This window comes from Hemiscyllium ocellatum, chromosome 14 (assembly GCF_020745735.1).
Source record: "Hemiscyllium ocellatum isolate sHemOce1 chromosome 14, sHemOce1.pat.X.cur, whole genome shotgun sequence".
Lineage (NCBI taxonomy): Eukaryota > Metazoa > Chordata > Chondrichthyes > Orectolobiformes > Hemiscylliidae > Hemiscyllium > Hemiscyllium ocellatum.
In genome coordinates, this window is record NC_083414.1 from 10,316,340 (window position 1) to 10,342,461 (window position 26,122).

Below are 26,122 nucleotides of genomic sequence, written 5' to 3' on the forward strand. Positions count from 1 at the left end.
ATTAAAACCTATCCCAGATACTGTTTAATGTAACACTCAGTGGTGAAACCACAGAAGCAATCAAACTTTACAATCTTTTTTTTAAAAGCTTTTTTGGTAATAACTGGCCACCTACTCATATAAGTAACAAAGAAACACTGAATCTCATCAATTTCATCTTATCAAAAGTTACATTTAGTATTTGTCTTTGTTGTTCAGTTTGATAATTTCTAAATCAACATTTTGTCTGGTTTTGAAAGAAAAATCAAGATACAGAATAAATGCTTTTAAATTCAAGAAGGCAGATAACAAAACAGAAACAAACATATGCCACTTATTTTCCCATCCCTGTCTGGCCTTTAATGTATTTCATCATTTACATGGTAGCTGTCCGGCCTGTAATGTATTTCATCATTACATGGTAGCTACCCCATGGGATGCAAAGAGCCAGAAAATGCTGCTTTGCCCACACTCTGCTTTTTTTTCAGGGGGAGTTTTAATTGTGTGTGGATAATTTTCACTTTGTTTTCATCAATTTGAGAAGACACTGGATGACAATGTGCCTATATACCAGGATTCTCCAAGTCCAAACTAGTGCCAAACAAGGAGACAAGCTGTTCTTCATAATTCACTATATTTCTCTTCATGATGTCCATGCAAGGGCCTAACAATCTTTCAAACGCTTGAATATCCATCACTGAAGAGAGAAGACAAAAGAAATTGTTAAAAAAAAACTTGATAAGCTCACTGTTTTGAGTTAACAATATATCTTGCACGAGTCGGCTGAACAAATGAAAGCTAGAGACGACACGAATGGGGGAAAAAAGGCCAAAGTAAGATCCCACAAAAATATAATGCCTTTCTCTTAAGCTCACTAGAGCTCTTTGAAGTGAAACATCAGATGAATTTGTTTTCTCAAGTGTCATGTTTACTTCAGAATATGCAACATGTCACAGTAACCTAAATCATGGTCCTACATTACATTTCATGCATTTTTCACCCATTCTCCACCGAATTTAACATGCAGATACAGAAAACAATTAAGAAGCCAGTGACATGCCAGAATATAGATTCATAGAACCATGTTGCAAGGAAATTGCAGTATAAGAAAAAAATAGTCTTGCTGCCATTTGTATGATTTTGATTAGAAGACATCCAGAATAATATGCACATTTGTGGTATACATATTGTAGGAAGGATATATTTGCAGGCAGTTCAGCAAGGGTGCAATAGATTAATTCTTCAAATGAGGGTTGTTCAATGGCAAAAGACTGAGTGAATTGGGAATACACTTTGTGGAGCTAGGAGAATGGAATACGATCTCAGTGAAACATTCAAAAGGCAAGGAAGACCCTTGTCAGGGTCGATAATGGAAGGTTGATTTCCTTCTCTGGAAATGAAGAACATGAGGGCATAGACACAGGATACGGGTCAATTATTTAGGACTGAAAAGAAATTTCTTTCTTCATATGATTGCAAAACTTTGGAATTCACTACCCCAAAGGATTGTGAACGCTTCATCGTGCATATTTGTTCTTGGGACAGACGCATGATTTTCTCTCAAACTCAAGAGATACAGCAAATGGGGAAGCAAATTTAAGGCAGACAATCAAACCAAATAGCAGAACAAGCTTGAGGAGCCATATTGTCTACTTCTGCCCATATTTCTGATGTTTACTCTATACAATAGATTTCCTGAAGTGAAGTCTGGAGATCATCTGTGGGTTGGGATAAGAGTCCACAACATTTACTAGATTTGGATGCAAGTGTTTGAAATGATCCAATTATGACTCTAACATTTCTCATTCCACTGTTTATTTTATAAGTTTTGTTTTGAAGTCAAGATAAATCCCATTAGACTTTTCACAAACAACAAGACAAAGAATACTTGCCTAAGCACTTGACTTCTCCGACAGCATACGCTGAAGCTGCTCTGGGTTTGTTGGTAACCAATGCTAGCTCTCCAAAATACTGCCCCTTGGTACACCTGGCAATCTCTACTTCAGTCTTATCCTGTTGACTCACCAATGTCTTGAGATTCAGTACATTAGGTAATAGAGAAATAAACACACAATCAGTTGTCTTCAGATCAGTTGAATACTATACAAAAGGTTATCTGAAAAAAATATGCACTCAAAAGTTCAGCCTTGGAGTGCACATACCCAAATTTTAATCCATATTATTTCCTATTTCTGCACCCACTCTGCTTCCTTCAATTAGGTCTGTGAAGTTGAAGTTTATATATTCAGAAACCTAAATCAAAATTCAATCATCTAATGTCAAATTTTAAGAGCATAATCGGAATTTCTGGAAACTATATAGAGGAATCCCAATTTATCAGGCATTCGATTATATGTCGGATTATCCAGCAAGATTGCAAGATCCTGATGCTCGGCTAAACTGTTATCAAGTATTCGATTACTAGAAATTCAATTAACCGAACAACATACTTCTCGCCCATGTCCTTCGGGTAATTGTGGCTCCTCTGAACATGGAAACTACAATTATTAAATAATTTGAAAAAAATGATTGCTTTTGCTTTGGGTAATTGATTCAAGTTTGTCAATGCATTTTGATTGCTGTAATAAAGCAGGAAGTTACATTCATAACAAATGAGCAAGTATGGCTACAGTGAACAGGAAAAAAATGCAGAAACTTGTAATGCTTTTGCAGAAACATTCAGAAAGAAGTCAGGTCAACATTTCACATGTGGCCATACATCAACATTTCACACACAGTTCATCATAAAGATTTAACCTGCCTTCCTCCTTCAGATGCAGTACATCTACTTATGCCAACAGGCTGACATATTGTTGCTGTCAATTACAAAACCTCCTGAATAACAGCTTCTGAGAATGTAGAAGTACCACCTTTAGTGGGCTAAGAATCTACATCCACCTCCTGCATCGAAAATATCCTTTTTCTCTTCAAAGACCTTAAGGTATTGCTAGTTTCAAGATTGAATCAATCAATCAATCTCTACTACAACTCCATCTCCCAGTTGTTGAGTGACGTAAGGGAGAAAATAGCAGGAACACTGGCAATAATTTTCCGGCCACAGAGGAGGTACCAGAGAACTGGATCTCAGCCAATTGGTACCACAGGAGAGGTGCCAGAGGATTGTAGGACAGTCAATGTTGTACCATTATACAAAAGGGTGGCTGGGATAAAGCAGGAAACTTCAGGGAAGTCAGTCTAGCTTCAGTGGTGAGTAAATTATTGGAAGCAATTCGGAGCCACAGAATTAATTTGCACTTAGAGAGGTAATGATTAATCAAGAACAGTCAGCCTGGTTTTGTTAAGGGGAAGTCATGCCTAATCAAGTTGATTGAATTTTTCAAAGAGGAGACCAGGTTTATCAATAAGGGCAATGTATTTAATGTAGTTTACTTGGACTTCAGCAAAGCTTCTGATGAGGTGCTGCATGGGAGCCTGATAGCAAAAGAAAATTTTTCATGAATCCCATGAATTCTAACTAATTGTGTGAACAATTGCCAAGTGGCAGTAAGTAGAATGTGATAATGGAGGGTGTTTTATGACTGGAAACCTTGTATCGAGTGGGGTTCCACAGGGATTAATGTTAGCGCTCGTGTGTGGCCTATATAAATGATTTAAACTTGAATGGAGGAGGATTGATCATAGCTCATGGATGATGCAAACATTACTGAGATGGTGCATAGTGGTGAAAATAGACTTAGATTACAGGAGGATATAGATGGGCTGGTCAGTGGCAAATGAAATTCAGTTGAAATAAGTGAGATTTTTCAGAATTTTCTCCAACAGCCCTAATAGAAGACTCGCTGGTCTATAATTCTCTTATTTATCTCTACCATCCTTCTTGAAAAGTGGAAGCCCATTCATTGTCTTCCAGTCCTCTGGCACCCCCCTGTGGTCAGAGAGGAACTAAAAATTTAAGATTTTCTCCCTCATCTCCTATAGCAGCTTGGGACAGAACTCCTCTGGACCTGGGGATTCATCCACTTTTAAGCCAGCCAAAACCACTTATAATTCGTTACTCCCCATGTCTGCTTTTACCCCAAAGCACATTGTCCTTCTCCCAATGAAGAGAGATGTGAAGCACTCCTTTAATACCCTGCCAATGTTCTCTAGCGCCATGCACAGATGGTCCCTCACAGACCCTATGCTTTTCCTGGATTATTCTCTTGCTCTCCTGCTCACTCTGTACTCTACTCAGGCATTTGTTGATAAATTCCCTTTGTACCTACTAAAAAGGCTGTCTTTTTGCCTTGTTATCTAGAACTGAATATTTCCAGACATCTGGGATACTCTGGTTCGTTGCTCCTAAATCTCACCATCAGGGAAACAGGTCTCCCTATTTCCTTTGATTTAAAATAGTGATGGAGAAGGATAGACCGGATCTAAAAGTTGAAGTTCTAAATTGGAGAAAGGCCAATTTTGACGGTATTAGGCAAGAACTTTTAAAAGCTGATCGGGGGCAGATAATCACAGGTAAAGGGACAGCTGGAAAATGGGAAGCCTTCAGAAATGAGATAACGAGAATCCAGAAAAAGTACATTCCTGTCAGGGTGAAAGGAAAGGCTGGTAGATATAGGGAATGCTGGATGACTAAAGAAATTGAGGGTTTGGTTAAGAAAAAGAAAAAAGCATATGTAAGATATAGACAGGGTATATCGAGTCCTAAGAATATAAAGGCAGAAGGAATATACTTAATAGGGAAGTCAGGAGGGAAAAAAAAAGTGTCATGAGACAACTTTGGCAAACAGAATTAAGGAGAATCCAAAGAGTAACTAGGGTGAGAATAGGGCCCCTCAAAGCTCAGCAAGGTGGCCTTTGTGTGGAGCCACAGAAAACGGGGGAGATACTAAATGAGTATTTTGCATCAGAATTTACTGTGGAAGAGAACATGGAACTTATAGACTGTAGGGAAATAGATGGTGACATCTTGAAAAATGTTCAGATCACAGAGGAGGAAGTGCTGGATGTCTTGAAACGGGTAAAGGTGGATAAATCCCCAGGACCTGAACAGATGTACCTTAGAACTCCGTGGGAAGCTAGAGAAGCTTTGCTGGGCCTCTTGCTGAGATATTTGTATAATCGATAGTCACAGATGAGGTGCCAGAAGACTGGAAGTTGGCTAATGTGGTGCCATGGTTTAAGAAGGATGGTAAGGCAAAGCCAAGGAACTATAGACCAGTGAGCCTGTCATCAGTGGTGGGCAAGCTGCTGGAGGAAATCCTGAGGATCAGGATGTATTTGTATTTGGAAAGGCAAGGACTGATTTGGCATAGTCAACATGGCTTTGTGCGTGGGAAATCATGTCTCACAAACATGATTGATTTTTTTGAAGAAGTAACAAAGAGGATTGATGAGGGCAGAGTAGTAGATGTGATCTATATGGACTTCAGTAAGGTGTTCGACAAGGGTCCCTATGGGAGACTGGTTAGCAAGGTTAGATCTCATGGAATACAGGGAGAACTAGCCATTTGGATACAGAACTGGCTCAACGGTAGAAGACAGAGAGGGTGGTAGTGGAGGGTTGTTTTTCAGACTGGAGGCCTGTGACAAGTGGAGTGCCACAAGGTCCTCTACTTCTTGTCATTTACATAAATGACTTGGATGCGAGCATAAGAGGTACAGTTAGTAAGTTTGCAGATGACACCAAAATTGGAGGTGTAGTGGACAGCGATGAGGGTAACCTCAGATTACAACAGAATCTGGACCAGATGGGCCAATGGGCTGAGGAGTGGCAGGTGGAGTTTAATTCAGATAAATGCAAGGTGCTGCATTTTGGGAAAGCAAATCTTAGCAGGACTTATACACTTAATGGTAAGGTGCAAGGGAGTGTCACTGAACAAAGAGACATTGGAGTGCAGGTAGATAGGATAGTGAAGGCATTTGGTATGCTTTCCTTTATTGGTCAGAGTATGGAATACAGGAGTTGGGAGGTCATGCTGCAGGTGTACAGGACATTGGTTAGGCCACTGTTGGAATATTGCATGCAATTCTGGTCTCCTTCCTATTGGAAAGACGCTGTGAAATTTGAAACGGTTCAGAAAAAATTTACAAGGATGTTGCCAGGGTTGGAGGATTTGTGCTATAGGGCAAGGCTGAACAGGCTGGGGCTGTTTTCCCTGGAGTGTCGGAGGCTGAGGGATGACCTTATAAAGGTTAACAAAATTATGAGAGGCATTATTAGGATAAATAGACAAAGTCCTTTTCCTGGGTTCAGGAAATCCAGAACTAGAGGGCATAGGTTTAGGGTGAGAGGGGAAAGATATAAAAGAGACACAAGGGGCAAATTTTTTATGGAGAGGGTGGTACGTGTATGGAATGAGCTGCCAGAGGAAGTGGTGGAGGTTGGTACAACTGCAAGGCATTTGGGTGGGTATATGAATAGGAAGGGTTTGGAGGGATGTGGGCTGGATGATGGCAGGTGGAACTAGATTGAGTTGGGATATCTGGTTGGCATGGACGGGTTGGACCAAAGGGTCTATTTCCATGCTGTACCTCTATAACTCTGTGTTGACACAAATGGCTCTCCTCAAAACATCTCAAGAAATCTGACTATCGCAATTAATGTTGGACAAGTTGAAATCCCTAATATAGTTACCCTATTATTTTAACATATCTCAGTGAATTGTCTACATATCTACTCTACTATTGCCAGCTGACTGTTTGGGGCCGAAGTACGCTCCCAGCTGTGTGACTGCCCCCTTTTTATTTCTAAGCTCCACCCTCAAAGCCACATTTGAAGACCTTTCCAAGATATCGTCCTTACTGCAGTAACTGACTCCTTAATTAATAATGCAACACCCCCCCCCCTTCTACACTTTCCCTTTTCACCTGGGAGAACTGGTGGGGTGTAATTAAGCTCAGAACGCTGAGTTACCAGTCCTGCCCCTCATTCAATCACATCTGTGATGGTATAAATATTGCAATCCCACATGTCATTCATGACCATAACTCACCTGTCTTTTCTAAAGTAGTCCTAACATTAAAATACAGGCTATCCAGCCTCATCTTGCACCCTTGAAACTTAACATGGCTGAATTCTTTTATCTTGGTTCCTTTACTACAGTATGTTGTATCCAGAGTATACTAACAGTGAGTCCCCTTCCCTGCTGAACTAGTTTAAACTTCTCTCAACCGCACTCGCAAACCTGCATGCAAGGATGTTGGCCCCACTCTTGGCCATGCTTGTACAAGTCCTACCTTTCACAGAAACGGTCCCAGTGATCAGGAATTTAAAACCCTTCCAGCTCATCAACTCTTGAGTCAAATTTTCATCTGCCTTATTCTCCTTTATCTATATTCATTAGCACTTGACAAAGCAGTAATCCAAAGATTACAACCTTTGAGGTTCTGCTTTCTAATTTACTAATTAAACACATAATTCCCTGAATTCTTGATGCAAGACATCATCCCTCATTTTATATAATTTGTACCAATGTGTACATCAACCTCCAACTTATCATTCTCCCCTTCAGAATGCCTTCTAGCTGTTCAGTGACGTTCCGTACTCTGGCCACAGGGAGGAAACCCTGGAGCCATGCTGCAGAAGTGCATGCAAGTTCCCCTATCCTCGGTTTCTTCCTTTTAACAGGGGCTAACAAGTCTGCAACTACCATCACCCTTCTTCACCTGATTGAATGGTTCATCTCTAACTCCGCTCATTTCCTCAAAATAAAGGATGCCACTGTAAACCTGAATAGCATTAGCTATATTTTTGTTCCAACCATATTCAAATCTGCCCCTCCCTTGCACATAGATTATAAACATCAGTCCTGCTTCCTGCTCTAGTTCCAATCTGAACAACTTAATTAAAGCTACTTTTAATTTTCACCCCTCATGCCATTATGTGTTCAATTTCCAACAACTGTCTGTCTTTTGCTTTTTAATCTGTACTTCTGGAAATAAGCTTTTTATTTAAACCAATATTAGGGATAAACTCTAGACTTGTACAGCTCCTCAATTACACTTCTCATCACTCTCTGGCTAGAAGGACTCTATTCCCTTCTCTAACCTTTCAGCCTGTTACACCAAAGTGATGGCTCCACCTTCCAAAGTGTTTCTAATAGGATGCTTCTTTTGACCAGATGAAGATTTCCAGATGAGGAAGACCATGAGTGTGAAACCATAACCATCCCTTGTCCCTCAAGATTGGTCCTCCATCCCAGAATCTGCTTGACCCACGAGTCTTCCAAGTAATAACACTTCACAACTTCCAGTACCTTCAGTGTACTACCACATAGCTTCCTTGCTATAAGCATTCTGAAGGGGCCATTCTCTCCAAGATCCTGATTCACTCCTTTATCACCTCCGAACATTAATTTCCCTTCCTATGCAACCAAAAGAGATGCTACATCTATTCTTTCCTCTCAAATCTTCCCATTGTCCTGGTCTCCAAATAGTCCTTCAAGGTGAATCAGCAATTCGTTTACAAATTTTGTATGTAACACACACTGCTCACAATGTGCTCTCCTCTACACCTGGGAGTCTAAATCTAATAGAGTGATCAATTTGCTGAACATCTCCACTCAGTTCACAAATGTAACTAAGCTTCTGATTACTTTCCACTTTAGTTCTCAATCCTACTCTGGTCTCTATTTCTGGGAGTGTTTAATGAAGTTTAAGGTAAGCTTGGGGAGCAGAAACTCAGCTTTTGTTTAAGCACATTACAGCTTTCGGGACACAAGGTAGAGTTCAACAATTCTGGGTTGCATCCACTACTCCAGTTTTCTCAATTAGCAGATTTTGATCATGCTCTTGTTTTAAATTGCTTTATTGTTACCTATTTTTGGCATTCTTAGTTTGTTATTTAAACACTGCTCACTATTAGTTCATTCTTAACTCCTTACTGACCTACCTATTTTGTCTCAACTGTACATTTGCTTTCAAATAGTCTAATTTTTAAATGTATTCTCACGATGAAGTATCATTGACCTGAAATGTTAACTCTTTTCTCTTGCCTCTTACACTGCCCGACCCACTGGGTATTTCAAGCAACTACAGTATTTTGTAATTATTGTATATGATCATTTGATATCCATCTGTGCTCAAAACATTTTACCTTGCTCTTGATCATGATCTTCACTTCACCCGATTCTACAATGAAGAAACAGTCTGCTTTGTCACCCTGTGTAAAAACAGAGATTTCTTTTAAATCACAACTTTATGGCGCATGTAGTAAAACTATGCGGTTACTCAAATACTTCAATGTGCATTCATTTGACTGCTGTAATAATTAACGTGCATAAGCACACATTTCACTTTCTTCAAATAACATTGCTAATTCTTTTATCCATATAAAATACATAGAGGAATTAAGTACTTGAATGTTTCAGATACCCCACCCCCCTCCCAGAACAAGAAGGCATGATGTAAAATGGAGATTGGCCACCGACAAGCAAAAGTCTGGAATTCACTCCCACATACAGACACTGCACTTTCTTAACAATTTCCAGATTGATTTTGATCATTTTTGTTGGACAAGGGTATCACATACAAGAAAGTCAGGTAAACGGAATTGAGACTTGAGGAGCCGAATGATTTATTCCTGCTCCAATGTACTTGGGGATCAGACTTTGACACCAGTTTAGTTTAAGGGCACAAGAACTTCCCATTTGTTGGTCACAAAGTCAACTTGGATGATCTCAAGCATGAACCCTCATCGGTTAAACAATCAACGTGCATTGAGAAGCGATGATGGATATAAAGAATTTCACACTTTAGACATTATGAGTTGGATCATACTGATCAGTTCTGACTATAAGACAATGTTATAGAGTCTAGGACACCAAGTTTAAAATTTAGGAAGAACAATTACAGCTGGCTGTAACAGCATTGATCATTTAAACACTCAAGAGAAAGTTGTAATAGAGAAGTTTTGGAGGCTAATGAATTTCTCATCAGAATCCCACTTTTTTGGTATTTGGGATCTTTGGAACCTGGTAAGAATGTAAAGAAACTTTAACATGAGCAGGCCATTTGAGTCTCAATGCAAGCATAACTAATTTTCAACATCAACTTGACCTTGACTATTCCATTTCCTTTCATTCCCTCCAGATTCAAGAATCTACTGATCTTGGACTTAAATCTGATCATTTACTTATTACATTTTGAAGTACTTCTGATTTCCAAATCTCCAGGGCTAAGCCAAATGGTTCACTAATGTCTTTTGGGGAAGAGAGCTTGCTACTTTAGTCTGGCCAATGTATAACTCCAGTTACATACTGATGTGGTTGATTTTTCAAGTCCATTAACAGCTCAGTTCTGTCACCAGCCTCTTACAAATGGATAAGAACAGTTCCCCCTACCAGACACACCCATATCCTTGGGAACAAATAATATACAAAATTGAAAAACTGTTTCAGTTTTGAGTTACTCATTCCATAATTATATTAGTCTTCAAGATTTAGTTTCAGAATTTTGTCCCAATAGCTCTGCAGTTTGTAAGGCATTATGCAGCTAAAAAACATACATCGAAACCAGGAGCAGAGCATCACCAACCCAAGGAAACCTAAACACAAACAGAAAGCGGGTCATAACACCAGTGCTTCATCGGAGGCTCACTGATGCTGTTACCTAGTATGGTGAAGAAACATCTGAAAACAAACCATCTAGTTCAGTGAAAAACTTACATCCAGAACCTCACCCTGAGCTACAAATCTTCTCCAAACTCGCTAACTAAAAACCTTGAGATTGTGTCCTGATTCTCAGCCGCAAATGGTGGAAGCCATTTTCTGTGCAAAGCTCTTCAGGTCTGTCAGAATTGCAATCAGGTCTCTCTCTCAACCTTCTAAGCTCTAATGAATCAATCTCTCCTCATAGGACAGCCCTGCCATTCCCCAGTATCAGTCTAGTGAATCTGTGCTGCACTCTCTCAATGGTAAGTAAACCCTTTCTTAGGTAAAAGACCAAAATTGCACACCATACTCCAGCTCTGGTCTCACCAAAGCCCGGTATAACTACAGTAAGACATCTGACATCTGAACAGATGAAGGCAACCTACCACTTGGACACCAATTTCTGATAAAACAAAGCTGCAGAAAGCTTTTGGGAGGCCAAGGACTCCAGCTGATTTGTTAAGCAAGATTTGCCTTTCATAAACACATGCCATCTTTCTCCAATCCTGTTAATGCTTTCTAAATAGCTGTTACAACGGTCTGTTATTCTCTCTCTCTTTAAATAGTGGGATTACGTTTATCATACTCCAATCTGTAGGCACTGTACCAGCCTCTGTAGAATTTTGAAGATAACTACCAATGCACCTAAAATCTCCTGTCCCACTTCCTATCGTATGAGATGGGAAGATTCCAGGTCTGATGTGTCGACCAGAGCTGATCTCAGCTAGGCTGTATAATTCATTTTGGCAATCCTGAATAAAGGATCGGGGGGGAAAAAAAATCCGGAGTTGCTACACCCAATTACTATCAAATAATCAGCTACTAGAATTGTTCACACAGGGCCATGAGACGAGGACTCATTGTCATGATGCCCCTTACATGTCAACAGCCTTCACTCACTCACACAAGAAGAACGGCTGTTTGTACTGTCACAACATTGATCATTGCATTCAATCGGCCAATGTGATACTTGTACTTTCTATGGACTGAAACGAGTTTAAAAGAGGAGTGAAAACATTGATTTAAAATGAGCACAGGCAGCATCTGATCCACCCAGGGTTGTCCAGTTTTCATGACAGCGACAAACAAAACCAGTTCAAGCTAAACATAACATTTTATCCAAGGCAGTTAAACCAAACCAGCAATCCTTCGAGTCATGGAAAGGTGCTTGAAAGACTAAACAGAGGGTTCACTTTGCTGAACATCTCTACTCAATTCTGAATTGATCCACACAATTATGAGAACGTTCACATGTTCGAAATGGAACCTCATTTACAATTAACAATGCTTAAAACATTACTACGGCAGACAGAGAATACACACCAGATTTACTTCAAGCGGCTTTATTTGTAGAACAGAGGAGATAGGATTATACACTGCAGAACTTGATATAGGTTGAAGGCAGCTCTTACTCTCTAAAGTAAAGGAGACAGTGGCAACACTGACTGGAAAGAAACATCAGGAAATTGGAAACTTAAAGGATAACTGCAATATCTGCTTCTGTTGACAGTCCAAGAAATCAACTAACCAACTATGATTTCAGATTATAACCTTACACATTATCCCAAGGATTATTAACTATATATTCATTTGCATTTTCTTTGCACTGAGCATTATCTCCTTTTAATTTCGTATGCACTTGTATGCATTAAAAATAACTTCAAAATCTTTGGTGCGATCGACTAGGAATGTTGTAACGAGTGGAGCCGGGTTACCCTTTCTCATCTGATCATAACGGAATAAGAAAGTACAAGGTTTTTGCTTGTCATGCTGTTCTAGAAATCAACAACTTGTCAAAAAAGAGAAAACAGGCTGAGACTGAAACAACAAATCTGGAGTTTGGAAGTTACTTATTTAAGTTGTTTAAAAGAAATCTCAGACATGCTGCAACCTGAATGCGTAATTAAATAGAAAATGCTGGAAATACTCAGCAGGTCTAGAAGTATCTGTGCAGACAGAAACTGCATTTCAAGCTAATGACTTTTATTCAGAACAGGAAAACTTCAAGCTCATGAGGAAACGGACCGTGATATGGTAGAGGTTAGAACAGAATACACAAGAAAAGGACTGGTTGTGTAAGGCTAATCAGCGTGGCCCAGGGACAAGTAAAAAAACAAACGACATGCCTGGAAGTGATGAGTGTGGAATGATGAATAGGTGTCATCTGAAATGAAAACCTTTTTCTACTCTGATGTAAGTTTAGTGATCTAAAATAGCAACTCCTGTTTCTACCTCCACAGATGCTCCCAGATGTGCCAGCCACTTCCAACATTTTCTGTTTATATTTCAGACAGCCAACATTCACATATCTTCACTTTATATATAATAAAACTAAAATTACAGGTAAAACAACAACTTACCTGTGCAATGATAAGTTCATTGTCCTGATATGTCCTCACTTCTATTACATCAACAATCTTCATTCTTTCAGAAATCTGAAATGAAATAATTATTACAAATAATGTCAGTAAAATTCAAGGTAAATAACATTTTTTTCTTAAACGGAAAACAAATGACTTGAGTATTATTGGAATGTAATCAGGGTAGATTAAAATACCATGTCCAGTGTTATGAAGCAAAGGTCAAACCCCTCTGTTAATTAAAATCAAATACCCAGGAAAGTTGCCTCAGCTCGTAATCTGTTTAAATGTGGAGTGAGTGACAGAGAAATTCTAATTTCTACTATTTAAAGAAAATAATTCATTTTTCTCACTGTAATAGCGAACACGAAATAAAACTATGCACAAATTTAAGTCCCCCTTTTCTTAACTACTTACAATGAGACTCCAACTCTAAAAATGCTGTTCCAATACCACAATTACTAAATATTATAGTAATTTAATCTCAAGACCACACAGTCTGTCTTCAATCTTCCATCTGATCTCCCTGGATCGTCTTCTCTCTTTTTTCTGCAGAAATGTTTTACATGAAGAAGGTACCTTTGATAGAGAGGTGCTTTCTAATTTCTTTCAGAGCAAGGTGTTAGATGGGCAGATAGCTCTCTGGCTCTACAGCAATTGCTCTGTTGCTTGATGGCACTTGCTCTTTCTCTAATATGCCTCTAACGTGACACTTTAAAATCTTATCATTTGATTGGTTTCCGGGTGTCAAGACAATAAAACTCAAATTCCATTGGCTTCTGGTATCCTGGGCATAATTTAAATGGTTAGATTCAAATTCTTGTCAAAACCACCACCAAAACTCGGGTATCCATTTAACAGCCAATTGTTACATTTGGAACAGCCCGACCTTTAGCTGGCAGCTGTGGCTGGACTTTAAATTCAGAAAAGCATTTCCTATTTTAAATTGACCATACATGCTTCCAACTTTGCAACAGAAGCATAGAAACAGAATAAGTTATTCAACTCGAGTCTGTTCTGCCATTCAATGGGATAATAACTGATCTGTGATCAAACTCCATATGTCTGCCTTTTACCATATCCCTCAACAACTCTTATCTTAAAGAGTATTTGTTATCATTTGCAGAAAAAAACTTCCAAGAATCTAATGCCTTTCTTTTCATCATCTGAACCACTAGGAGCAGAACAAATCTCCCAGTCAAAGTTTGCATTCTAAAAATAGGCTGGCACTTTTTTCACTGGGGTTAGGAGGTTAAGGAGTGACTTTATAGAGGTTTATAAAATCATGAGGGGCATAGATAAGGTGCGTAGCAAGGGTCATTTCCCTTAGGTGGAGGAGTTCAAAACTAGGGGACATATTTTCAAGGCAAGAGGAGAATATTTTAAAAAGGACATAAGGGGCAACATTTTTACACAGTGGTTTGTGTGCTGAATAAAATGCCTGAGGAATTGGTAGATGTAGGTACAATTACAATATTTAAAAGACATTTGAATAACTACATACATAGGAAAGGTTTGGAGGGATATGGACTAAACTCAGGCAAATGGGACTCGCTTAATTTGGGAACATGGTCAGCACAGACTAGTTGGTCCAAAGGGTCTGTTTCCATTCTCCATGACTCTATTTAGTACATATACAAACAGATAGTAAACAAGATAAAGAAAAAGCATTGGAGAAACTTAGCAAGTCTGGCAGCATTTCTGGAGAAAGAAGCAGAGTTAATGTTTTAAGTTTTTATGCTGTTGACAAAGGGGGATGAGGAGCAAATGGAACAGATGAAGGCACCCAAAGCATAAGACAAAGGGGAGTGCTAATGGTACTTTGATGCAAAATAGATATTACTAGTGTGTGCGAATAATAGAAAGTTTCTTAGAAATACTAAATGAGGCATTGAGTAATGCAGTTCTTGCAAAATTGGGGGAACTCAAGCGTCAGCCACACGCACCTGAACAGCTGCCATAGATTAACACTGTAGGTAACATAGGGCAGCTCAGTTTGCTCTGAACATAAAAGATAAATGCAATCTTTCATCAGATACATCTGATGGTCAAGTAGACCACTTGCTAAGACACACTAATCTTCTGGACTGTCAGGCAAAGCATCACAAGACAGAGATTTGGATAGCATAATGATCTTTTTCCCAAGCAAGGCAAAAAAAAAACTAACCTCCCTGAACCACATCCCCATACAGCCCATTTTGTTTCTGACAGGAGGCAAGAATGGTTCATTTCATGAGGAATTTTGATAATTTGCTGATAGATGACAGCCAAAGATTTTGAAAATGTTTGGTAAAGTGAAAAGAAATAACTGTACCTCCAGGGATTTCAGCAGTGGTACTGATTCAATGAAAGTTTCATATGTCCTCCTCTTTTTCGCATTGTTTTTCACAATTATTCGTCGAAATGTAACACGATCCTACAAAGATGATAAGGACATGAACTGATGGAAATCAGAACAGCAAGAAAATACCACATTTTTAAGATAAAGGTACAAAGATCCTAGACATCTGTCATTTTTTTCCTTTGTAGGTGTGAAGAGTGCAGAGGCAGCAGCACAGTTGTGTGCGAGAGGCCAATGCCACTTTTTCCAAAGAAAGATATTGCTAGTTTAAATTTCCAGGCTCTTTTTGGCATGAATAGCTGAGTCCAATTAAATCTGCCACTTGAATTAAGGTGGGGGCCTCCCCATTATGTCCAAAGTGTAAGATAAACATCAGTACTCTTATTCATTGTTTATGGTCCTGCCACAGGCTCTGTACGTATTGGAGTTCTATGGCAGGGGTTTTTGAGAGGGTCTTGAGGGTGAAGTGAAGATGGATCCTATCTCGCTCCTCCTGGGCCTACCCAATATATCCTCTTTGGATGCTCACAGGAAAAAACATTTTAATATCCTCAGTTTTTGTGCTAGGAAAATGCTTTAATGTGTTGGGTTTCTGAACCCACCATCCCCCACCCCAGGCATGTCGGGTTGGTATAGGCTTATTATGGAACATATCTCTCCGGACTTTTTCACAAATACGGTGCACCGGAAAGCAGAAAATGTTTTTACAGGATATGGCAGCCCTTTGTGGACTGCTTGGATGCAGATTTATCTGCCATTTTAACTAGGGCTTTCGCGTAGACATGGCATTCTGATTTAGTGTACTTGATGTTCTTGAAGGAAGAATTCCAAATGTTTTATTGTGCTGAGCTGTGTTGTTTATTTATTCATTACTTACCTTTACTGATTTGTCTATTTTGCACATGGGTATAGTAGCATTTTGGCTGTATTGTTGTTGATGTTGTTTCTTTTCTTTTTGTTGTTATATGTATGTAGAATAACATTTGCTGGTGTTGCAATTTATTTTCTTAAGATGGTTTTGTGAAGAAAGAGAAGTTTAATAAAGATTTATATTAAAAAATCTGTCACTTGCATAGCTTTTGATGCTAGATGGTACGTTATTGCAATTTACCCCATCAACCCTGACACTTGACCCCACCCTGAACTACCCTAGCCAACTGGTAGCTATTTCCTCCTCCACCCATTTATCGCACACATTTATCTTTTCAAAATGCTTTCAAGACCCAGAATATGCTAGTTACTGTTATAAAAATGAACTGCAGTAAGGCTTCCAGTATTGATCCTGTGCTGTGCTAGAAGGCTGCCGGAATAGGTATGCACTGCATTCCTCAGGATGCCAAATTGAATGTTCAAGCCAGAAACACAGACCTCCAGGGCAGGATAATTTAAAAAGGATCCAAATGTGATGCCACTGCTTGGAATAGTCAGCTCACTGTCTGTGTACACTACAAAAAAATATTTTCTGCACTTATTTTCCTATTATTTTTGCAGCATTTATTCCCCATTAACTCTTTTCCAGTTCTGGAGAAAAATATTTAATTCAATTATATTCGCTGGCTTCTCAAATTGCAGCAAGTATATTTAAAAAAACCATAAATAATTTTAAAATAATAGCGCACAAAAGGAACAAATTAGTTCAAACTTCATTGTATTCCCTTAGTCCAGACCAATCAATTTCTCACTCTTTCTTACATATTCTCACCTTCAAATTATACTTGTTGTCAATTCAACATTTACAACACAGACTACCCAGCAACTTAATGCAAATGTTCTCTCTGCACTTCTTTTCAACTTGTCACTTTAATAACATTCATAATGGAACTCCCTATGTAAATTTAAGTCCTGTTAAACACTTGTACTGATGGAGACTCCACAGCATCACCAACTGCTACGAAACAAAAAAAAAATCCTCATAATGAGTTAAATAAACTTGAATGAAGTGATATCACAAAAAAAAGCAAACAATGGGACTTTAAAATGGGCCTAGGTTAAACCTGTACGGCTTATTGAATGGCCTCAACTCACAAATACCATCTCACCTGAAGCTTTCACTACATCTAGAATTCCATATATAGCTCCATGGGATTTATCTGAAACAATATTTGCTACATACAGTAACAGTACCACGATGCAGGAATGACTACACAACCAAATGAATATTACAGCTCAGCAAGTGGGTGTGTGTGTGTGTGTGTGTGTGTGTGTGTGTGTGTGTGTGTGTGTAGGGAGAAAAGAGAGCAAGAGAGGAGCGGGGAAGGAGAGTGGGAGGGAGAGGAGGGGGAGGGAAGGAGAGGGCTTGGGGAGGAGCAGAGGGGTGGGGAGGAGGAAGGGGAAGAGGAGGGGAGGAGGTGGTGATGGGGAGGAGGAGGGGGAAGGAGGAGGAGAGGTGGGCTCAAGGGAGGAGTAGAGGGGAGCTGGGGGAGGATAAGGGGGATGTGGGGGGAGGAGCGGGGTGAATGCGGGGCGAGTTGTCGGGCAGGAGTCATCAGCAGGGGGGTAGTCGTCGGGGGCAGAGGGTGTAAGAGAAGTGGAGGAAGATTTAACTCCCTGTAGGAACAATGGTTGTAATTCTAACCCTTAGAGCCCTCGTCTACATTTTATAAATGTTGCCACAGGTAATGCAAGTGACAGACTCTTATTTAAAAAAAAGTTTATGGTAGCAGAGGCAAAGCTTAATAACAGAAGACAAATTCTCATGCTAAAATAACTTAAATGCTGTCTTTGTAAAGTTACCACAGTGATCAAGTTCAAATGGATCAGATGTCCAACCATGCTAAATATCTACCTCTAGGATATAAAGAAACAAACAAATATCTATAATTAGAATTGATCCAAATGCAAAAGTATTTTAAAACAAATTTTGCTGCCAGCATTGCTAATCATGCAAGTAACAATTTGCACTGGTCTTAAACGCAACATGAAAATGCATGTATAGTTCAAACAATATGACATGACTCTCTGGGTGCCTGTTCTCTTTACACACCTTGTAACAACATATCAGGACAAGACAGCCGAATGTCCAGCAGAGGGTGATGTTGGAATGAAACTTCAGTTTCCAAAGTTTCTAATTCCAATCAGTAGTCAAATACTGCACAGTATACAGGCATAAAAACAGAAAATTCTGGAAATAGTCAGGAGATTCTGGCAGCATCTATGTAGAAGTTATTTCATGGTGACAATCTGTTGCCTGAATTCCTACCCCATCTTTGTTTCTCTCTATCTTGGTACTGTCAGATGAGTGTATTGCAAGCAGTTTTGCTCTCATTTCAGACATTTAGTACGTGCATTGTTTTGATTTGGTATTTCTGCTAAGCCAGATTTAGCAAACTAAATGTGAACCAAAAACTGATACCTGACTTGGCCTTCTTACTGTGCTGCAGGGTAAGAAGTGTGCAAAGATTAATCTCATAAAAGGGGTTCAATCAGATGAAGAAGAATTTCCTCTCTCAGATGATAGCTGAAAATGTGTTGCTGGAAAAGCACAGCTGGTCAGGCAGCATCCAAGAAGCAGGAGAGTCGACGTTTTGGGCATGAGCCCATCTTCAGGAATGAGGAAAGTGTGTCCAGCAGGCTAAGATAAAAGGTAGGGAGGAGGGACTTGGGGGAGGGGCGTTGGAGATGTGATAGGTGGAAGGAGGTTAAGGTGAGGGTGATAGGCCGGAGTGGGGTGGGGGCGGAGAGGTCGGGAAGAAGATTGCAGGTTAGGAAGGCAGTGCTGAGTTCGAGGAATTTGACTGAGACAAGGTGGGGGGAGGGGAAATGACGAAACTGGAGAAATCTGTGTTCATCCCTTGTGGTTGGAGGGTTCCTAGGCAGAAGGTGAGGCACTCTTCCTCCAGCCATCGTGTTGCTATGGTCTGGCGATGGAGAAGTCCAAGGACCTGCATGTCCTTGGCGGAGTTGGAGGGGGAGTTGAAGTGTTGAGCCACAGGGTGGTTGGGTTGGTTGGTCCTGGTGTCCCAGAGGTATTCCCTGAAACGTTCCGCAAGTAGGCGGCCTGTCTCCCCAATATAGAGGAGGCCACATCGGGTGCAGCGGATGCAGTAAATGATGTGTGTGTAGGTGCAGGTGAATTTGTGGCGGATATGGAAGGATCCCTTGGGGCCTTGAAGGGAAGTAAGGGGGGAGGTGTGGGTGCAAGTTTTGTATTTCTTGTGGTTGCAGGGGAAGGTGCCAGGAGTGGAGGTTGGCTTGGTGGGGGGTGTGGATCGGACGAGGGAGTCACGGAGGGAGTGGTCTTTTCGTAAGGCTGATAGGGGAGGGGAGGGAAATATATCCCTGGTGGTGGGGTCCGTTTGGAGGTGGCGGAAATGACGATGGATGATACGATGCATGTGGAGGTTGGTGGGGTGGTAGTTGAGGACCAGTGGGGTCCTGTCCTGGTGGCAATTGGAGGGGCGGGGCTCAAGGGCGGAGGAGCAGGAAGAGGAGGAGATGCAGTCGAGGGCATTGTCGATCACGTCGGGGGGGGGGGGGGGGTACAACCGCAAATTCCCCCCAGAAATGCAACCCAAATGACCTCCTTCTTCAAAACCGCAATTTCCCCTCAGACGTGATCGATGATGCCCTCCTCTATATAGGGGAGATAGGCCGCCTAAATGCGGAACATTTCAGAGAACACCTCTGGGACACCCGGACCAACCAACCCAACCACCCCATGGCTCAACACTTCAACTCCCCCTCCCACTCCGCCAAGGACATGCAGGTCCTTGGACTTCTCCATCGCCAGATCATAGCAACACGACGGTTGGAGGAAGAGCACCTCATCTTCCGCCTAGGAACCCTCCAACTGCAAGGGATGAACTCGGATTTCTCCAGTTTCCTCATTTCCCCTCTCCCCACCTTGTCTCAGTCAATTCCCTCGAACTCAGCACCGCCCTCCTAACCTGCAATCTTCTTCCTGACCTCTCCGCCCCCACCCCACTCCAGCCTATCACCCTCACCTTGACCTCCTTCCACCTATCGCATTTCCAACGCCCCTCCCCCAAGTCCCTCCTCCCTACCTTTTATCTTAGCCTGCTGGACACACTTTCCTCATTCCTGAAGAAGGGCTCATGCCCGAAATGTCGACTCTCTTGCTCCTTGGATGCTGCCTGACCTGCTGCGCTTTTCCAGCAACACATTTTCAGCTCTGATCTCCAGCATCTGAAGTCCTCACTTTCTCTCAGATGATAGTCAATTTGTGAATTCTTTATGATAGAAGGCTGTAAAGGCTGGATTGTTAAATGCAGTCAAAGCTGTCTGAAAGATTTTTGATCAGCAAGGAAATCAAGGTTTATTGAGATAAAGTAGGAAAGTAATGTTAAGGATCATTAGATCAGCAATGATCTCACGGAATCGTGGAGGAGACTGGACGTGCCAAGCGGCTTACGTCTGCTCCTATATCTTATGACCAAAATCCAGGAACTGCTCTTCTTAACAAAACTGTCATGTCCCTACAAATGAACTACAGCAGTTTAAGAAAGCCTCTTGCCCCAGTACCCAGCAAACTTGCAACAGTGCCAGTCTAGCCCTACAGATTCATCTTATCTCTAGTCTCCCTTCATCAGACTTGCACGTGTATCGCTGCAAGCATTTTAAGCTTGGCTGCAAATAGTTTCCCTTGAAATCACTCACCTGATGAGCAATAAAATCAAAGAACAAATTAGCAGTGTTAGTGCAATTTTTTTAAACGTGCCTTAAGTTTTTTTTTGACCTTGGAGTATGTCTGGACATTGTTGAGTACAAAATGTTTCACATTTTAACTTTTAAATAGTCAGTGGAGAAAATGTACAGGAACAATTGAGCCATAGGAAGGGAAATCAAATTATTCACCAGAAACTGCCATGATAATTCCCTCACTTCAATCTTGCCTGACAGCCCAACAAAAGCATTAAACTAAACAGCTAATTCATCTCTGAAGCAAATTCTTGCAAGTGAGGCAATGCTTAAACATCTGACCTGGCAGTTAATTTCATTTCTAATGGCGAAAAGGCAAGAAATGGGAAATACACAAACTGATAAAAGGCATCTATACTGAAGATCAGATGAGTTTTGGATGGACTGCCCTGCAGTGTACATCTAGCATTTTGTAAATTTTACTTCCACAATTCTCCACTTCATTTGCTGCCTTCCTTTTGACTTTACTGTCAACAGTCTTTAGGTTTCTCAATTTTTTTAGACACCATGTTTCAAAACACATTCTAATGCCTTCTAGAATCTCTGGGCTAAATCTCAACCCAACTCCACCCCATCCTAATTCAGTCCCTAATGATCCTACCAAATGCAACTTACCTTGAGCTGAGAGTAATACAGAAGGAAGATCTATCAAGAGACATATATACTTCACTTCAAACAGTGTCCACTGACACAATATATTACTTACCAAACCCCAGAGGGCTCCTTCTGTGGTAGCCACAATAGTAGCAGCTCTTGGAGTGTTGTACATTAGTGCCAGCTCACCAAAGCTGCCATGATTGTCGTATTTACCAACGAGTAGAGGCTTGCCATCTTTATTTACATAAATATCATATGTACCTCTGCCAAGATAGATTTGAGAGAAAAGGTTTCAGAGTATTGTCAAACTCAGATATTGCACATTTCTTGCCTTAATTTAAGTTTAAATCAAGCTCCAACATTCAAAACTTATGAGAAGCCTGCTTATTAACAGTGCAACATTCACGAATGTCTTACATCAAATCTGTGGAGATATCTGCAGTTTTTCCAAGGATTCATTAAAAGCACCTATTAAATTTTGGAAGAAACTCTTCCAATCACTCAGTTTTACGTCCAATGTGGACCAGAGACATACAAGACCAGCAATGTCCCAAATTCAATATTACTTGGCAGTGTTGGCAGCCAGATTCTCCGATTCTGGCTCCACAATGAAAATCCCAATGCAGCCTGATAGATTTAGTAAATTGGAAAAGGTATTCAATAATAGCTGTAGCATCACAACCAGCAAACAATAAATAAAGGAGGAAGAGGCATAGACAGCAATTTAGTGGTGCAAAAATAATGCACGAATGAAATTCTCAATTGCACAGAGTGAGGATACAATCATGCATGAATATAAAATTAGTCTTAAAGCACATTAAATGTTACATTTGGAATTCAGTAAAGTGGAGATATTACTCTTGACTAATTCAGTGAGCTTGTTCTAGACTTATAGCAGCACCAACTCATGGCCACTTGTAATATTCAGGTTGTTAAATTTTGAATGTGATCTCTGAACAGCTCTCCAGAAGAAAGGTATTAATAATAATGTCATTTTTCCATATGAAATACCAGCTCTAAAGCAAAAATTTTGATTCAATGTGTAAAAGTAGTATTCATGTCTGACAGTTTTTCCATTTATTTCATTATTTTTTTTTCTCCTCTTCTGGGCTAGTTTTATAGGCACTGCCTGACTTCAAGTACCTCACCCCAGCTGGATTTTAATTAGGTTTTCAAATGACAGAGGGCATTCATCACTAAGCCGGATTTTTTTCCCCTTCAGACATATGCACATTGGCCTTATTTGAAGCAATCACTGGATACAAGATTTCAGAGTGAGAATCCCGAGTGATTTCATTTTTCTCCCTTCCTTCAATACCCTAATTGATCACATGCAAGGAGCAAAATTAGCAATCTATTGTTCGACTAATACCAGAAGGAGCCTTTGACAACTCCTTCACAGAAATCTTCAACAATGCAATCAAAAATGGTTACAAACATCAGGTATTCATCAAAGGAGCCCTCATGCATTGTCACAAGATGTCAACTTGACGGGGCTGACAGCGCCACAGACAAACAATCTAACCAATTGTTAACTTCTTAGCTTGAAATGTAAAGCTCAGACTGTCATATATTGAAATTTAAATGGTTGAAGTGTAGTTTTAAGATATAATGCTTAACAGTGACCATAAATGCAAGGCTAAATTGAAATATTTAAAATTCATTTCAGCATTTGTGCTCTGAGGAACAAAAAATTAAAATACGAATGGACTATGATATATTTAACATGCACTGTAATAATCAGAAAAGAAAAAAGGGAGCAAATATGAGGGGGTGTGTTGAAAGAGGAAGGACAGTCAGCACAGAATGTTCAAACATCACTTATTCAATTCTTACTCTATTGAAATGCTGCTATTCTTCCAATTCCTGAAGTAGGTTTTATCACAGCAATGCCAAAACATGAACTGAAACTTTCCCTAGTTAGTTAGCAGATGGGAATTTACAATAACAATGTGTTAAACAAAAGAGATTTGAAGCTTCATAATCTCAGTTTGTTGAAGAAGTAACAAAGATGATTGCTGAGGGGAGAGCAGTGGACATGATCTATATGGATTTCAGTAAGGTGCTCAACAAGGTTTCCCATGGGAGACTGGTTAGCAAGGTTGGATCTCATGGAATACAGGGAGAACTAGCCACTTGGATACAGAACTGGCTCAAGGGTAGAAGACAGAGGGTGGTGGTGGTGGAGGGTTGTTTTTCAGACTGGAGGCCTGTGACCAGTGGAGTGCCACAAGGATTGGTGGCATATAAATGATTTAGATAGGAATACAGGAGGTGTAGTTTGGAAGTTTGCAGAGGATATCAAAATTGGAGATGTACTGGACAGCAGAGGTGGTAACCTCAGATTACAACAGGATCTGGACCAGATGGGCCAATGAGCTGAGAAGTGGCAGATGGAGTTTAATTTAAGTAAATGTGAGGTGCTGCATTTTGGGAAAGCAAATCTTAGCAGGACTTAAACACTTAATGGTAAGTCCTCGAGAGTGTTGCTGAACAAACAAACCTTAGGGTGCAGGCTCATAGTTCCTTGAAAATATAGTCACAGATAGATTGGATCGTGAAGATGGCATTTGGTATGCTTTACCTTATTGGTCAGAGTAAAGAGTATAGGAGTTGGGGGGTCATGTTGCAGGTGTACAGGACACTGGTTAGGCCACTGTTGGAATATTGCATGCAATTTTGGTCTCCTTCCTATCAGAAGGATGTTATGAAACTTGAAAAGGGTTCAGAAAAGATTTATAAGGATGTTGCCAGGGTTGGAGGATTGAGCTCTAAGGAGAGATCAAGGCTGTTTTCCCTGGAGTATCAGAGGCTGAGGAGATAAACTTAAGAGGTTTATAAAATCATGAGGGGCATGGATAGGTTAGATAGACAGAGTCTTTTCCCTGGGGTGGGGGAGTCTAGAATAGAGGGCATGGGTTTAGGGTGAGAGGGGCAAAATATAAAAGAGACCTGAGGGGCAGGTCTCTCTTTCATGCAGAGGATGGTATGTATATGGAGTGAGCTGCCAGAGGAAGTGGTGGAGGCTAGTACGATTGCAACATTTAAAAGGCATCTGGATGGATATATGAATAGGAAGGGTTTGGCGGGATATGGGCCGGGTGCTGGCAGGTGGGACTAGATTGGGTTGGAATATCTGGTTGACATGGATGAGTTGGACCAAAGGGTCTGTTTCCATGCTGTACATCTCTATGACTCTATTACAACCTACACAGTTAATTTCCAATTTTTTTGTTTAAATAAAAGGATTATTAAATCGGTGATAAGTCACGATAACAAGATGTTTAAGATGTGACAATTCGAATGCAAAACTTTAGTAAGCTTAATGTAGAGAACAGGGTATGAAATGTAAAGTAGATGTTGATAAAAGCCCATGTAAAACTGATAAAACAGAGAAGGATTCCAAACTGTCACCTAAACAAGTCACCAAGTCAATAAATCTGTTCTATTCACTTTTTTATTTTTTGGCTCAAATTGATATAGATATAGTATGTAACCTAAGAGTGAAACAGCCTAAATATGTGTACCTTTGCTATCTGGAAATGTAATTTCAGTTGAAAAGGGTGTGGAGACAACAGTTTCTGATCACAAATATTATTTACCTTAGGTGCAGTGTCAAATAATCAGGTATGATTTATCGGTTTTTAAACCAAAAAATAATAAAGTCAGTCATACCAAGCTTAAAAGGGGAAAAACATGGAAGATAGTTCCCTGACCACAGGGAAATTACGAGAAGAGAGATCAATCTGAGACTGGTACCGTTAAGAAAAGGAGCAAGTCAAAACAAACAGTCAGGGCAGGCAGGAACAAAGCAGAGAACAAGGTACAACTGATAAATTAAACTGCATTTATTTCAAAGCAAGAGGCCTAACAGGGAAGGCAGATGAACTCTGGGCATGGCTAGGAACACAGGACTGGGATATCATAGCAGTTACAGAAACATGGCTCAGGAATGGACAGGTCTGGCAGCTTAATGTTCCAGGGTACAATACAAAAGGAAGAATTGGGGGACGGGTGGCAAGGGAGGAGGAGGAATGAATTTTGGGATAACAGATAGCAAAATGGCTGTACTTAGGGAGAATACTCCGAGGAATATATCCATTGAAGTTATTTGAATAGAACTTAGAATTAAGAAAGGGATGGTCACCTTATAGAGATTTTATTAGAGACCCCCACCCCCACTCCCCCCACCCCCTGAATAGTCAGTGGGAAATTGAGAAACAAATTTGTCAGGAGATCTCAGCTTTCTGTAAGAATAATAGGGTGGTTAAGGTAGGGGATTTTAACTTTCCAAACATAGACTGGGACGATAGTAGAGTCAAGGGTTTAGCTCGAGAGGAATTTGTTAAGTGTGTAACAGAAGATTTTCTGGTTCAGTATGTGGATGTTCCTACTAGAGAAGGTGCAAAACATTACCTACTCTTAGGAAATAAGGCAAGGCAGGTGACCAAGGTGTCAGTGGGGGAGCACTTTGGGGCCAGTGACCATGATTCTATTAGTTTCAAAGCAGTGATGGAAAAAGACAGATCAGATCTAAAAGCTGAAGTTCAAAACTGGATGATGGCCAATTTTGATGGTAT

At 40.3% G+C, this 26,122-nt stretch overlaps 1 protein-coding gene across 1 annotated transcript in view; it reads right to left on the reverse strand.

The window, feature by feature from the left end:
- Nucleotides 1–313: 313 nt before the first annotated feature.
- The window catches only part of prkar2aa (protein kinase, cAMP-dependent, regulatory, type II, alpha A), a 324,960-nt gene continuing 299,151 nt past the window's right edge, over nucleotides 314–26,122 (reverse strand). The window contains exons 12-17 of the mRNA XM_060835351.1: nucleotides 21,652–21,805; nucleotides 15,261–15,362; nucleotides 12,947–13,021; nucleotides 9,032–9,097; nucleotides 1,872–2,010; nucleotides 314–676 (exon numbers count right to left, since the gene is read on the reverse strand). Coding sequence (XP_060691334.1) covers nucleotides 543–676; nucleotides 1,872–2,010; nucleotides 9,032–9,097; nucleotides 12,947–13,021; nucleotides 15,261–15,362; nucleotides 21,652–21,805 — 670 coding nt within the window. The 3' untranslated portion in view covers nucleotides 314–542. The remainder of the gene's footprint in view (nucleotides 677–1,871; nucleotides 2,011–9,031; nucleotides 9,098–12,946; nucleotides 13,022–15,260; nucleotides 15,363–21,651; nucleotides 21,806–26,122) is intronic.